The sequence below is a fragment of the Anthonomus grandis genome, chromosome 9, assembly GCF_022605725.1.
Source record: "Anthonomus grandis grandis chromosome 9, icAntGran1.3, whole genome shotgun sequence".
NCBI lineage: Eukaryota > Metazoa > Arthropoda > Insecta > Coleoptera > Curculionidae > Anthonomus > Anthonomus grandis.
Genome location: NC_065554.1, coordinates 23,428,596 through 23,444,912, shown reverse-complemented (window position 1 = coordinate 23,444,912; position 16,317 = coordinate 23,428,596). Strand labels below are relative to the sequence as shown.

Genomic DNA, 16,317 nt, shown 5'->3' with positions numbered 1-16,317 from the left:
TGGCAAAATACTGAAATTAATAAAATCGATTTCAAAACTTAATCATTGATGAACTTGCGAACTTTTATGCATTTGTCTTTCAATTTAAAAAGAAACTAAAAAATTTAAATTTTATTTGGAATTTTAAAGGTTTATTTAGCTTGAAAATTAGGTTTGCAAAATGGATAAATGAAATTAGCAACATACATTTTTTGTGGAATTTTATCGTTTAATTTTTAACAATTTAGGCTTTATATAACTTAAAATCACTAAAATCGATTTAAATTTTAACTGTAAATCAAATTATTTATGTCTGCTTAGGAATAAGCTAAAAGTTGTTTAAAGGGCTAAAACAAGCCAAGAGTAGCAGAATTTAATCAATTAAAAAAAGGGGACAATAAATAGGAATTTATTGTTTAATACTTAAGGCGCTTGGAAATAAACTAAAATTATTAGAATTTATTTGGAATTTAGATCCTTTTTAAGTATTTTGTAGGAAAAATATCCAAAAGGGCAAAAAACAGTTTTTAATATACAGGGTGTTTTCAAAGTCATTTCGTTTTTTGACAAGTTATACTATATAGCACCTTGTCGTGCTTTACAGAAGAAGTGAATATAACATACCTAAAATCATCTATATAAAACTTGCAACTTTATAAAATAAGAAAGCTACTTCACATTATTGAAAAAAAATTTTTTTTAATTAAATTAAGTGGTTACCTTTTTTACAAAAACTGTTCAAAATTGTCCACATTTGTTCGATTAACACACAATTTGCTCGGCGAATCCACGACTCATTTCATTACGAGCTTCAAAATTAAAATCCTGGTGTCCACGAATTAAATCACAAGAATTTTCAATGCACTCTTGAACTTATTTCGGAGTATTTACTTTATCATAATAAAGCAACTCTTTCAAGTAGTACAACAGAAAAAAATCGCAAAGCGTTAAATCTGGGGAGCAAGAAGGGCAAGAAATGGCTCCATTGCGTCCTAGGCATCTATTTGGAAACTCATTATTTTAGATAATCATGAACTTCGTGTCTAAAATGTAGAGAAGGCCCAACATGTAACAAATATCTTCTAATAATTGTGGCAGATTGTATCGAAGAAAGAAGTAGGGTCCTATGCTAAGCATTCTATTTACCCACACCAGCCCAAACATTTAATCAAAATCTATGTTGAAAATTAGATCTTATTACAGCATGTGGTTTTTGACTGCCAAACATTGTGGTGGAAATTTTGTACTGCTTTTGTTGTAACGGTTCATTTTCGTAAACATGAGCCACTTTTCTGGACAAAATCATCAGACAAATGAAATATGAAAAATGAATTATTAAAAGAACAGCTACTAATACAACTGATCGAACCAAAGATTCGTACTGAAAACCATAGAATAAGAGCAATAAACAAAAAACGATAACAATTCATTTATAAACATGCCAATTTTTTTAAAATTTTGTATGTTTTACTATCTCTTTTATTATGCATCTGCTATTATATAGGTGATTTTTGGTATATCAACTCCTTTGGAAGAGTCCTACAAACAGTTAAAATAAATGACTCAACTTTAAAAACACCCTGTATAATCAGACTAATATAATTTTATCGCCTAATTTTTTTAAAAGTTGTTTTTTATTTCTGTCTATGAAATTATGATAAATATTATAATTTTGAAACTTAAATGATTAAAATACATTTGAAATTTAACCCTTAATTAGCCATATATTTAGTTTCCCCGAAATTTAAAATCATTAAAAAACAACCTATCTTCAATTGTCGCTAAAACCGCATAAAGACAACAGATGAGCCTTAAAAAACACTTTTAAACCAAAAAGAACATTATACGCAGTTAATGTTAAAAAAAAGTAAATGTTAGAATGTCGTGAAACATTATTACTAAGATGACAGATGACATATTAGCTATTAATATAAGTGGGCATGTCACTAAACTACTCAACTAGGGCCGGTTATAGGGCCAAAAAAACTCTAAAACCGACCCGCAAAACGTGTGATATTAACAGTCCATTAGAACATCGTTTCCATGTGTTTTTTAGCGGGTGTAGATACAAGACATTAAGACGGTAATCAAGTCAGTTCAAAAGCGTGTCTAAATACTAAGTAGGGACACTGAATTTTTGGAGAGTGTTCTTGTTCTTTTTTTGACGAATTTATTTGGACCAGTTTAGGGGCTCTCCGGGGTTCAGTGTCCCGGGTTCTAAAGCGTACATCCCAAAACCAGAGTTTAAAACCACACAACAAAACAAAAATAAACAATTCTCCAAAAAGTATATAGGTCTCACAAGGCAAAGAAAGTCTAATAAAGAATATAATATGAGTTTCGCGCTGGATTTGCCAAACACTCTTGTAAGTCGATCTGGTGTGTTAAATACAGAGTCATTTATATTTTTTAAGAGATTATTCACTAATAAAAAATGCAAGTTTTCTATTTATTAGTAGTTTATCTTCAATTCTGTGTTGTTTTGCTATTTCTCCCCTTTTTTCTAGATTTTTAATTACGTTTTTCCAGTTATGAATAACTGCTTATATTCATTCTCTTTCTTCTACAGTATACTTTTCTTTTTGAGAGTAAAGGATGTTGATAATACATTAAAAAAGAAACTATGCATCACAACTCAATTTTTACCACAATCATTTTTTTAAATTTAAATATAGGTAGGATTATTAGTAGTATTGAGTATTCGCCACTCATTGTATCTTGATACAATTTTTTCCTAAAATTATTTTATTTATGAAAAACGTAAATATGTATAAAAATGCAAATCAATGGCTTCTAATTGTCCAAAATGTCTGGCATTATCTAGAAATGTCTGATAATATTAATTTTTCATTAAAATCAATAAATAAAGATATATACAATTCTATATCAAAAAATATATATGGGAAATCTCACTAATGTACAGAAATTTTAGAAAATTCAAGATTCCCCTGTTTTAGCCTATATGCCGGTGTTTGGAAATGGATAATACGACGTTTCGTCTTTTAGCTTCAATTTTTCAAAAACAGGGAAACTATTGATTGTTGTGTAAATAAATTTAAAAAATCCTTGTTGGAGGTAAACTATTGATCCACCAAGGGACTAAGTGGGAAGTGACTGTAATCTAATCAGGTATTCAAAGAACCTTTCCAGGGAATTTGGAAAACAGAATAATCTGGAAAGGTGAATAGATGCCAAATTTTAAAGGTGGTCTGAGTGGAAAGTGAAATATTGCTTAGGTCCAGTGATACCTGGCTCATTATGAGTTTCCAATGCTCTGTACTTAGGAATTTTTTTTATTTTACAAGTATGAGAACACCATAAAGGCTTTACTCTTTTTGAAAATATAACCAAAGGACTTTTTAAATCCGGGTTAAAACATTATGGCACAAATTAGGTTTAAGGGTTTATGTTGCCTAAAAAATATGTAGTAATAAATTGATTTATTTTTTATGAAACACCCTGTACTTTAAAATATTTCAAATCTCAATAAAAAATTTTCAGACTTTGGGGATACCACACTGGAAAATGCACAAGGTGTTCTTGAGACAGCTTCTATACCCAAATAGTTTTTGTAATTTATTAAATTATTGGTTAAGAGAGTTGAGATTTTAAATGTCTAATTTAATCTTAATATTACGAAACATGATCCAGAATCCTTGAATTTTTCATATTTTTTTCTGGTAAAATTAGGAGAAGTATTTTTTAACAGATATTGAAATTTCTTCAGGAGGATCTTCAGCTTTTTACTGTAGAACACCATATTTTTTTATTTAAAAAAAGATTTTCCTTCAGAAAAAATTAAAATTAATTGATTTTACATGATGATGAATAGTAAAAGAATTCTAAATACAAACAGTCGTTACATACGACAAGATCACAGAATTTCATATTTTCTACCATAAATGAGAATTTTGATATTTACAGTCAATTATCAAAAACGTCATACCACTATGGTTGGATAAAAATAAGAATACTGAATTTAATCCATATTTCCAGCACTATTAAAAAAAAAACTTGAAGCTACGTTTTCTCCATTAAATTCTATACTGAAATTATTTCAAGGCAAAAATTATTTTTGTCTCAAAGGTTTTATATGGGAAAACTATTGTCTTAATAATCTTAGACAGAATACCGATTTGAAGATGGAAATTTTCAATAATTAAGTGATAAAATGACTTTAATACATAAATACATAAATGCGTCAACAAGATCATCACATTTAGGATATTAGCTTTAATTCGATTCAAAATATTAAATATGAAAATTAAGATATTTGATTTATGTGGCCTGGCCTTATTCGTATTAGCAGATTATTATAATTTTTTGAAATATGAGTTTTATCCAATTCACATATCATATGATGCCAATAATTCTTTTTTAAATCACAAACTGAGATTTAAAAAATTGTTTCAGCCACAATCTATAAAATCTTTATTAATCAATTAATTTTCCAAAAAAAAAGTCTGGGGATATATCAATTTTTAACCTGATGACCCAGAGTTAGATTTGCAACTGTACAATAAGAGAAATAATGAGTTTTTTCACTACTTTTAGGCATAAAAACCATGCTACTCTTAAAAAACAATTCAAATTTTCATTAAAATTTATATCATCTTTCATTAAAAGTTCTATAGGTCTTTAAAACGTGCTAATCTTCAGGTCTTCATACTTTTTTTCCATTAAAAATTATATTACCCGCATATATGTTTACTCCGTCGAAAATTCAAGAGCGTTTGGCTTTTGTGGGTTTAAAAAATCCTCAAAAAAAGGGAATTCCGTTCCCCACTATCCAGCGCGAAAATAAAAAAAGTAAAACAATTAATAAATGAAGGTTGACAGATACATGTCATTTGAACAGTCCAAAACTGGTGGTTATACAGCCGCCTACAAGTAGCAAGTCAATTAACAGTATGGGGAAACCATGTAAACTACGCCATTTTTTAGAAAAAAAAATTAAATAATAATAATAATATAGTCACGGTGGGAAATGTAAACAGGGTGGGCAATAAAAATCATGATAATAACATGTTTTTAACAGTTTAATGGGGGTAGTTTGTTGGCCCAAGAATATGATTATATATTTAATGTGAGAAAAACAGAGATAACATATTTTTGGGACTACATACCGATCACGGAGGGCTTATGGGGAGGCACATCCTAAACCACAGTTTTTATTTATTTTAAGTATCGAGAGAAATTTAGGATGGGCCCGTGTTGGTGTCATAATGTTTATGATACCAACAAAATAAATGGGGAGACAAATGTTTGACAATAATAAGTATACATGCACGCTGGAAATGTAAGTAAAGATTATGTGAGATGTTTGCATTGCTATGCTGCTATTACCAATAAATGGGTTATTTTATATGAAAGGTGTATACAGATTTTGATTATGAAGTGATATTGTGTCTTTTTGTGACCATATGGAAGATCAAAGACTCCTTCTAATTAATGAAAATATTTATTTAAAAAAACAAAATAATATTTTACCTAAAATATACAAGCTGTCCTTAAATTACGATAACAAAGTACCCATGTATAAAGTTCTAATAAAAGTATATGGGTAGTAAGTAATAGGGGTTTTGGGACACCCTATTCATTAATATATACAGGGAACCCCAAAATGACTATAAAAAACTATTTATTAAATTCAAAACTTCAGATTCGAAACACAGAGATGTTTGGAATTCAAGTGGAAATTATAGAGGCTTTGTATAAAAAAATATGACATTGAAAAATACAACGCATTCCAGAATCACTACCTAAAAGGATTTACGTATTCTCCATTAAATTCTTAGATAAAAAGAAGAAGACATATTTTTAAAATGTAACTTTAAATTCAAAGTACTGGGTATTAGAGTTTTATTTGGTGTATGGATAAGAAGTGTTTTTACCCAATATTTTTTTAGAATTAAAATAGGATGTGGTTATGCAGATATTTGTAATTCAATCTTAAAATAAAAAGGTAGAAACTTCAAATTGAAAATACAGGAAAATAAAGTTCAATTTTGACTCAAAAAAAATTGTGTTATTAAAAAAAAACTCAAATTTTATATGAAATGGGGGTTTTAGATTTTAAGAGGAAATTGTAATGCTGGTTTTGAGACTCTCTCTATAAGCATGTACCTATAAGACTATTAACATTTTTTAAATATATACAGGATATCCCAAAATCACAGTGATTGTACCACCTACATCGTGTGAAGTCGTGTGATTTCAAGTTCACCGGGAAAATTTTTCAGATTTGTGATTTATTAACGTTTATCATCTTACAAAATTCATGTAAAATGACTATTGAAAATCCCCTTTGAATTAAATGTTTAGGAACTAATGTTTTGATATAATTTGAGAATTCTAGAAAGACATTAGTTTCTAAATATTAGTTGAAAAGCCTAAATACTGGCACAGTACGTTTGGGATTCTCCAAAGTTCTGGGATCATTTTTCTAATATATTTTTTTAACTATCCATGCTAAACAATTTACAGATTTTAGAGGACATAATTATGAAAAACACTGCCAAAATCAGAATCAAGAGATCATATTGTATGTATATGTTACGAACAAAATGCGAAATAGTATCTCGCCTCTGTGCCTAGTACAAAAAATATCTCTTATTTACTTTGTATTTCATTAGTCAATGTACACATTTTTTTAAAGTTAGGTTATGTTTTTGCCGGTTTTTATGATAGTCAACAAGGGTTTGTGTTTGTTGTTTAATTTGTGTTTGTGTAAGTCTTTTAATTTAAAACTGTTTAATTTAATATAGATTTCTTATTAAAAATAAAGAATGCTATGAAAGTGTTGTATGCTAAAAGCCTTCAAGTATAATCTTTGATAGACGTTATGGTGTCTGAACTGTGGGTGTAAATGTAAAATATTACATGCATGAGAAGAATTATTTGAAATAATAAAAAATGCTCATTTAGAAACTGGAAATGGTGGAATTCGTAAACTGGAACACGACATTGCGTGACATAACGTGACAAACGAAGTCATTAAAATCTTTTTGTCGACCATGTTTCAAATTTAACCAAGTTTATATCTCTTCGCCCATTGAAAACTAAAAAGGCATCAGAGCTTCCTTATCTTGTTGATTTATTTTGAATTTTTGGCATACAATCAGTATTGCAACCTGCCTGACAATGGCTGAGAAAAAAAGATCTGAAAAAGCCATCTGGCCAGAACAGAAGAAGATGAAGATAATACATGAGAAACCAAGAAGAAACCTTGGAAGTAAGACAATACCTTAAAAAAATTGGAGTCAAGGTTTGCCTTTTGGTCAATTTCTAAAAAATTACAGCTTTCACTATAAAATTAAACAGTCATTTCAAGCAAAGTATAATTGGAAAAAAAGCAAATGTGGGCTTAGCCGTAGGTAGTATAACCAAAATAATTCTTGAAACATGAACTTCAGAGGAGGAGGTGAAACGTGTCATAAATACATTTGATATTTCACTTGAGACTAGGGAGTTATTGACAGAAAATGAAGGTACATTTTTCTATTATTACTATTATTTCAACTTATAATTTTTTGCATTGTTTTGAAAGATGAAAATTCATATCAAGTGCAATATGCTATACCATCTTTATCACATAGTGTTAATACTTTTGAATATGAACAAGTAGAGGAGCCTGAGACAGATAACCCAATTATTACTATCGAGATGATTGAAGTTATTTATTATAGATTTTAGAAGTTACTTTATATTACGGCAATTTTGATGACGTTACAAAGGCAGAAGAGAACTTCGAAAATAATTTTACAAAAAATGGAACGGTATACCGATATGTTCTGATCATAGAGGTATCTTTTTAAAAGTCCAAAGTTCAGCTGCAGATGGATTACACCAACAAGCAAAACGGATGAAAATGGTACGTGAAAAGAAATACCCAACTCTTCAGAAGGGTCTAGATGTTTACTAATCCTATACCACAATTAGATAAAGATGAATTAAGTTTTCTTGGTAGGATTATTGTCATGTATTTCAATTCATCATCATTCATTTTCATTAATTCATTCTTGGACTTTTCAAGAAACATAATTGATGTAACTACAGATGTTACCAAAGATAATTACTATAAAGTTTGAACAGAAAGTGGAAGGCTGCCTCAGTTATATTCTAGAAACCAAATTGCTAAATGAAACTCTAATGTAATTTCCATTGAAAATGTTTCATGTAGTTTACGGATGGCCAGTATTAAACAGTCAAAATTTGGAGGGAAAAGATTTATAAGATGAAACTGTTTTATAAAATTTGCAGTAGAAAAGTATAGTTACAGAAACAAACAGCTAAAATATAACCCTAATTGTCACAAAGTCTTGAATTGTAAAAATAAATAATGTTGATAATAAAAAATTTTAAGGCTAAGTTCAACAGTTGACTCTGTACAGTGCTGACATTCCACTATACGATTCGGCACCCGTCTTTTTCGATTAGTTGATTCAATAATAAAATAATTTTTGATGCTGCCTATGAACTATGAACTATTCAAGGAATGTTTAGGCGGTGCCGAAATGCAAAGGGAAGTGTGGATATTGTTGAGTTAAGTCTTGTATAAGCTGTATATGTTTTTTTTTTAATTTAAGTTATTTTATTTGCTAAGGACAATTATTTTCTTACTATGAATAGGGCGTTTCTTTATAATTTGACTATTCTATCATATTTTTTAGAAAATTTTATAAACAGGGTATGTACAGAAATAGTGCTACAAACAAGATATTTTTTTCACCATTTTATATTATTTTATTTTTAGACTACGAAAAATTACAAATATTTGATGTATCACATGTCCCATTTGGTTACAAACAGTTGCAAATTTTATTTTTCGTTATATTTTTATTAGTTTTAAGTTAAAATATGTACTATTACGACAAGAAAGGTTATTGTTTAAATAAAATAGGTGGAAAAATTATTAATCATTATCCAGTAAAAGTTGACTCAAGAAACATTTATTCATTTTGAATTTTTTCAAAAAGTTTAATTTTAAAACGAAATCTCTAGGTTTATATTTCTGATAGATATTTTTAATAAAGCATAAATACCATGGTAACTATCCAATGGAAGTTGAAAAGTTTTGCATCAAACCACTGAAAACTATGAATTTTTGTGAAAAAACAAACAAATTCAACATCGAAACTGCCTAATAAATATATAATTTGGCATACTAGCTTTTAATACAAAAAGTATTAAAGGCGCCATGACTTTTCGCATTAGGCATACTTATATAGTCTAAAGTATCACTCACATCTAATAAAGGAAATGATTAAATACAACAATCATAACCTCAAAAATACCCGTTTTGTACAACAAGATCCATCTTATTACGCGACGTTCCACTCTAGAGTTTCAGCACAGCCTAAACATTCCGCTATACGATTCAGCACCGTAAAAAAAATATGACGAAATCCATATTTATTAAAATCAACCAACCGGAAAGAATAGAGATGGGTGCCGAACCATATAGAGGAATGTCTAAATGCTTACTGGTCGGCACTGTACAAAGTAAATAAGAGATATTCATTTTTGTAGTTTCACACTGTTGACTTGTTCAAAAAAATCCGTTGAATGTCCGCACTGTACAATTTGGCGGTTTGCTTGTAAGGTTTTTAATGCATAGCATATTTACGAAGTATTCATAGCATAGTATGTAAAGGAGGCTTTTGCCAATTGCATTCTGTAAAATGCAAATTGGTAATACGACGTGTAAAATCTGGAAAAAAATACACCAAGTTGTACCAATAAAAACTATTAATAAATCACAAGCCGAGTCGTCATTTCCGAAAATATTGTATACAACATCGGAAAAAAGAAACATTAAAATGATGAGAAACTTGCGAACAATTTTATTAGTTTTAAGACGGGAGGGTATTTATAGCGCGCGCGAAGTGGGCCAATGATCATTAAATAAATAAATCGATTCGATCTCGCACGAAGAGGAAATCTAATTACACATTTTTCATTCTAATGAAAGCACAAAAAGCTGTGACCAAAACCGTGGCAAAATGCTTTTAAAAAGTACGTTGTTTTTTTGAAAGGAAGCCATGCTTAAAAACACTACTTTATCTAATCATTTTATGTTGTGTTAACCACGAATACTAAAGTCTTTTAAACTCCCCCCCTCCCGAAAATAATTATTGTAATAGCAACATAGCATTGTTAAACAATTCGTAAACAAAGAAATTTAGTAAATAATAATAAAATAATAATAATATCGTCAACATACCTTCGATCCGCGTTCATTAAAGATGATTTCTACATCTAAAATTGGTCCAAATTGCTGCACAATAAAAAAAATACGTTAAACGTCGAGTTTATTCAATTTGACCAAATGATCTAATTATATAATGATGAAAACCTACCCCAAACATGGCTCTAAGATCAGGGTCCCTAAACCTAAATGGAATGTTCGAGACGTGAAGCCTTTTTGGTTGGTTCGCCAGGTCTGTAGCTGCCTGTGTGGCTGTCGCCGTCTTGGTACCGTCTGTGCCTGGTTCGGACGGTACTGGGGTAACCGCTGTACCATTTTGTTGAATATCAGTTTCCTAGGAAAACAGACAACAAAATGTCAATGTTAGTTTGTATTATGAGAATTATTTATGAAAACTATCTTCTAGGAGGATCCACCAAAGGACCAACGACCTTTAATAAAATGTTACCTTTAACCTTAGCGATACTCACTTTGGCGAACCGAATTAAATAAGTTTTTTAGTTGGTTACGTTTTTATATATTCAAATTTTTTCTACCAAGCTTTATAGGTACTGTACAGAATTAAACACCTTGGGGAAGGAAGGTTACACAAACCATGGTAATTACGTAGAGGTCTAAGAAGAACAAGCCCTACATCTAGGATGGAGTTGCTGCTTAATCTATAATAGAGGTTCAAATAAGACCAAATCATCATAGAAGAGCGAATAAAATCCAAAACGAGAACAACGATAAAGATACACTCGCCAGATATCAAAAAAAATTAGAATGCAATCGGCTATTAAAGCCAAGGGATATTGAGCAAACAAATAATAAAATGACAAATGCACTAAAATACACAGAAAGGAAATGTTGTCTATTTTTCCTTCGGACTTCATTTTTTATCTGAGCCCATATCACCTCTATCGAACAAAGCTTGCAATGATAAGAAGGAAGTCTTAAAACAGTCCGACCAATGGATATTGCAACTTCATCGACCACTTACTTGTCTTGAGCATGATTCTCCTTAACCAAATTTAAAAGTTCGGGTTTTACTATGTCCTCGTACCGAATGTCGTTGTTGCTATCTAACCTTTAAATAACGGCCTTCTATGTTGCATCTGTGGGAATTTTCTGAGGTTCCTCCTGTGGTATGAGATATGATCTTAAACTATTGCGCAATTCTCCTCTAAACAAAGAAGAATTTTTCTAAATCATTCTTCAAAAACCTCTGCAATCATGTCTTAGATTCTCATAAAATAGCCAGTTTTTTTCGACTCGAATACCAGTAAATCTTGCTGAACAAAACCCTTGCCGAAACTTTCTCTTGAAGTAGTCACGCTGGTATCTTCCACACTTTTTTGACCACATTGGAAGGAACATCAGCCATACTTTATTTCAAAATAATTCTTTCCAAATCACTTATAATTAACTGCAAAATTATGAACTGAAATAACCCATTCTGCTCCACTAAATTTGCAAGAATCACAGGCGAAAAGGTACCGCCCCTTGCGCATAATGAGCTGTTCGGTGCAACCACTATAGTTCCAAATACTAGCTGTGACGAAGTACAAAATCATCGGTTTCAACAAGCTCAGAATACGAGAAGCACTACTGTATTCCCTGTTTTTTTGATGAACATAAGTGTATCAAAATGCTTTAGACTTAACTTTTGACGTCTACTTAGTCTTTAATTTTTTTTTTAAATTTTGTTGATAAGAAATGACAATTTTTCCTTACATGTTAATTTGTTCTTTGTTTTTTATATACAGATTGGCGAATGGATCACCACACAAATAAACTTCCTGACAGGCGAGATGTTGCAACGCCGCCGTCGCGAAAGTACGTTGGTGTTCGAGGTTGGAGCTCGATTATTTTAAATTTTATTTTAGTAAGCGTCTGACGTCGGTGATGCGGCAACATTTAAAAAAATATTACACGGTATTAATATAATATTTTTCTAATGCAGGAATTACATGTGTAAAACCCGCATAGATTTGTAATTACAATTTTTTTACGCTGTGCATTGCATATTACAAATTAAAGCGTTGTTCTTATTAAAATAAAATATAAACTCTAATAAAAATAGAATGAAAACATTCAAAGCATCAAAAAGTCCTCCTTCTTTAGCTCAACAAAAGGTTAGCCTATCGTAAAAGCTTGCTAAAGCTGTTTTTTCCTTCCAAAAGAGTTTGAGGTAAAATAGAATTGGCAGAGTTAATATTTTGTTTCTTAACTCCTTTAAATTCGTTAGCCTACTATTATGATCTTTTAGAAATAGTCTCCTTAAGATAGCCCCACAAGTAAAAGTCGTTTGGTGACAAATCGGGAGATATCGGAGGCCATTTAATATTGCCAGTTCCCCTAATAAGGCGGTTAGGAAAAGTATTTGTTAAACATTCTTTTACTCTAACCGAATTATGAGCAGCCATCTTGTTAAAAATAAACTGATCCCAGGTGTATATCAGGGAGGAGTTGAACGGCAGGAAGAATTTGGTTTTGTAGCAACTCAAGGTATTTTTCGTAGCCCAAAATACCAGCGCAAACATTTCAATTTCCTTCAATAGGCTCTTGGGCTTTCATGTGACAATTTCTACATTCTTGGAGGCAAAAGGATGTCTCAAAATTTGACACAGGAATCGGTCAATTTTCAAAATTTACTGAGAATAAATCCCTGCATTGTACTGCGGAATTGCCTCTATAAAACCATTTAATCAATTGAACTTTTTCAGAAGGGGATAAACAGCCATAATAATAAATATTTAAAAAAAATTATAATAGCGCTTTAAGATTCAACAGTGCAGTTTGCGAAAATAGCAAATCAGACGATCGGAATCTGCCGCGCCGCTTATCAGCCAGAAAGTAAGCGAGAAGCGGTGTCGCCACTTATAATGCCTATGCGTGTAGTCTTCTATTCGCCAACCTGTATAACCTTACAATAAACGTTTATTTGTACCTTTTCGAAAAATTTGTTTATAATTTTTAATCTTGCCCTCCTCTCTCTCCCCATGGAACCTCTTTTGAAGTGTGTTGTAGGTAATATTCTGACAAATCATTATAACTAAAAAAAGCTCTCTTTGCTGTCAACTTACTTGTTTCAACTGAACATGATTCTGAGCTTGTCCGGGTGTCGCTTGGGGCTGTTGCACCAATCCAGGGGCGCCGGCCACCACGGGACTCCCGACGAGTCCTACGGGTTGTTCCGGTTGTGCGGCGGGTTGGGTCGGTGGGGGACTGTAGGGCGGAACCGCTCCAGATGTTGGAGCTGCTCCAGTCGGAGGAGGCAGCAGTGGAACAGCCGCCTTATCCTCTCCCGCTTTCACTTCCCCATTTTGGGTGGGGAAGCCCGTGGGTGGGGCTGTCGCCCCAAACTGGGCTGCCATACCCGTCTGGACCATGTGCTGGAAAATGAAAACGTTCGGGTTAGTTTACTCTTGATCTATATTCAATAAAATGCAAATCAAGTGATGAATTTGATTCTTAAATATAATCAAAGCTAACGCTATTAATTCCACACTCCATCGGCGTGTTTACCCCACTTTATTTGGGATGAAGGATTTTCCCAATATTAATTAAAATCGCCATCGTTCCCGTTAATTTAATAGAGCCCAGGGTCCCCTGACGGATGGCATTTTAAAAACCATCGTCGGATTAAAAAATCGACTAACAAAAGCACCCTATTTAACTCTGCGTTATGGGACAGGCGGGTTCGCATGGCCTGGTTTTATGTTCGTATTTCATTAAGTGGATTCCGGCTGATTTTTTTTTCAATTAAATTCATAGACATGTGAAAAACAATAACTTGTTAAGGCCCGGTTTATCAATAGACGGTTACATGTTCGAATGAATTAAACTGGAAACAACTATTTATTATTTGTTTAGTGTGGATTAGGAAAGTAGTTGCAGTCTATTAGACACGAGTATTTTACACAAAATTTAAGTATAGACTACAAATTAAACATGGGTGAAGAATTGACCCTGAACCCCCTTGAATAACGCTGCATTGAAAAACCGGGTCTGAATCAGTGGTTTAACATATAGTCTCACTTTGTCATTAGATTGATCTGGATTTTAGATCAAATTATTGCTAACTTGGACAAGAATAAACATTGTACCCATAGGTTGAAGAAATAAGAGCCAACCCTGGGCTAAAAGGATCACACAATCCTACCACGAAAATTGGACCTACAGGTTGATGTTTAACTCAACTTAAAGAAATATTAACACAATTAAAAAATAAAAAAGAAAAGAAAAATAAGTTGATGTAAAGCTAATCATCGTAAGTTTCAGTTGGAGTTACCTTTATCCCAACTTTAACTCGTTATTATTAACACGAGACAACTGGACAAAAAAAACTTTAAAATAATGAAAAAAAATTAAACCTTTGACAGAAAAAATAGAAAATAAATTACGTTAAGGTACGGTTTATTCACGGTAATTCTTATTTTGTAGTTCCAATTACACTGATCTGGACTTGATCTGGTCGAAGGTATTTATATCATTAGGCTGGACTAGAATAAACATTATATAATTTACTGAGGACCTATAGTCGACTTTGTGAAAGAGATTATAATAAAATGACCTCATTGGTACTGAGGACTTTACAAAGTCTGATTTTTTGAATCATAAGATCTTATTGGCTAGGTTTCGTATTACTGCAACTACAATGATTTAATCTTTTTTGGACGATAGGAGTCAACGACTATACGTTGATAATGATCTATCTAACAACCTTTCAGTACTCACTGGAGTGTCACCAGACAGCATATTGGGATCATTTTTATTGCCTCTTGTTTTCCTCAATATATTAAAAACTGTAAGTGTAAGTACCATTTGTATGCAGACGACATCCAGATTTATTATACCTTTTTACCTTCTAAATATCAAGTAGCTGATTGATAAAATAAATGCTAATCTAAGCCCTTAAAAATGCCTCAAAAGTTACTCCGTTTGGCAATAAAAATAACATAATAAATAATAATATCTCCTCAAGCTTTTTTATGTGCATTAATAATCAAGTACTTGATGTTGAAAACGCTAAAAGCTTAGGTTCACACTCACAATTAAAATTTTCCAGTCATATGTCAAATATACTTAAGAAATCCTACAGCTCTTTAAAATCTATTTATCCTTACAGGCACTACCTAGTGCTAGGTACTACCTACTAGGAACTACTATGTGAATCCCTTGTTTCATCACATTTAAATCACTGTGATTGTGCATATTATGAACATTGCCTGGATAGTCAAGGTACAACAGAGAGTTCAAATATTTGTTTTTTGGAATTAGATGAAATAATCGAATATCTTATAAGCTTAAAGAAATGAAATGCCTAAATATGTTTAATAGAAGAAAACTACAGTCTGCATTGTTATTTTTTAAAGTTATCAAATTTCGCTCACCTCAATATTTATTTGTAACTAATGTAATTAATATAAATTTGCACAGAAATACAATAACAGTACCTAGACACAAAACCCAACTATAAAAAAAACATAATTTTCTTACAATATTGCCACAGCACCTCCTCGACTAGTCCATTTCAATTGATACATTAAAAAACCAATTGAGACAGTATTTGTTAGCACACCAATAGTATTTTATTTAGCAATTATTTATAGTGAGCTTTTTTCAGCTTTACGTAGTTAAGAGTAAAACGGATCAATGCACGTATTTTTATATTTTAGGTAGTTTTTTCTGTTTTATATACAAAATTCTAATAAAATTAATAAATAATTAAATTAATAATTCTAATAAATAAATAAATTCTATTCTAAATAACTTTTTTTTGCAATTTAGGCAGAAGACAGCTTGCTTCTTTTAAGTTGCAAGAGTCTGATATATTTGCATTTTTTGACCTTTTAATAATCTTATTTCATATTTATTTCACATATAACATCATCTATTTTTATAAATCTTCAATTTTTTACATAGTGGATGTTTTTTTTTCACAATTTAGTGGGTCCAAAGAACTTAATCTCAAATTTTCATAACAATCAGTGCAATATAAAAGACCAATAAATCTGAGGGCGTATTACATTTTTTCTCCAGAGTTTTCTAAGCAAGTCGTTAATTTTAACTGCACTTTTAATATTTTCTTTAAATGATAGCACAAAATTCCTATAATTCATCGATTGCAGTTCGCGGGGGAT

General features: G+C 31.2%; 2 protein-coding genes across 9 annotated transcripts in view; one reads left to right on the top strand and one right to left on the bottom strand.

Moving 5' to 3' along the window:
- Positions 1-12,174, top strand: part of LOC126740372 (dystrophin) — a 208,279-nt gene extending 196,105 nt beyond the window's left edge. Inside the window, exon 15 of one of the 4 annotated variants that reach the window (XR_007661888.1) lies at positions 11,938-12,174. The gene's annotated coding sequence lies outside the window, so the exon portion shown is untranslated. The remainder of the gene's footprint in view (positions 1-11,937) is intronic. The other 3 variants (XR_007661889.1, XR_007661890.1, XR_007661891.1) reach the window with 3 other exon arrangements.
- Positions 1-16,317, bottom strand: part of LOC126740377 (RNA binding protein fox-1 homolog 2) — a 111,111-nt gene that overhangs the window by 38,091 nt on the left and 56,703 nt on the right. For all 5 annotated transcript variants that reach the window (XM_050446361.1, XM_050446358.1, XM_050446356.1 and 2 more), the window contains exons 2-4: positions 13,258-13,566; positions 10,341-10,523; positions 10,205-10,258 (exon numbers count right to left, since the gene is read on the bottom strand). In XM_050446361.1, the coding sequence (XP_050302318.1) occupies positions 10,205-10,258; positions 10,341-10,523; positions 13,258-13,566 (546 nt within the window). The remainder of the gene's footprint in view (positions 1-10,204; positions 10,259-10,340; positions 10,524-13,257; positions 13,567-16,317) is intronic.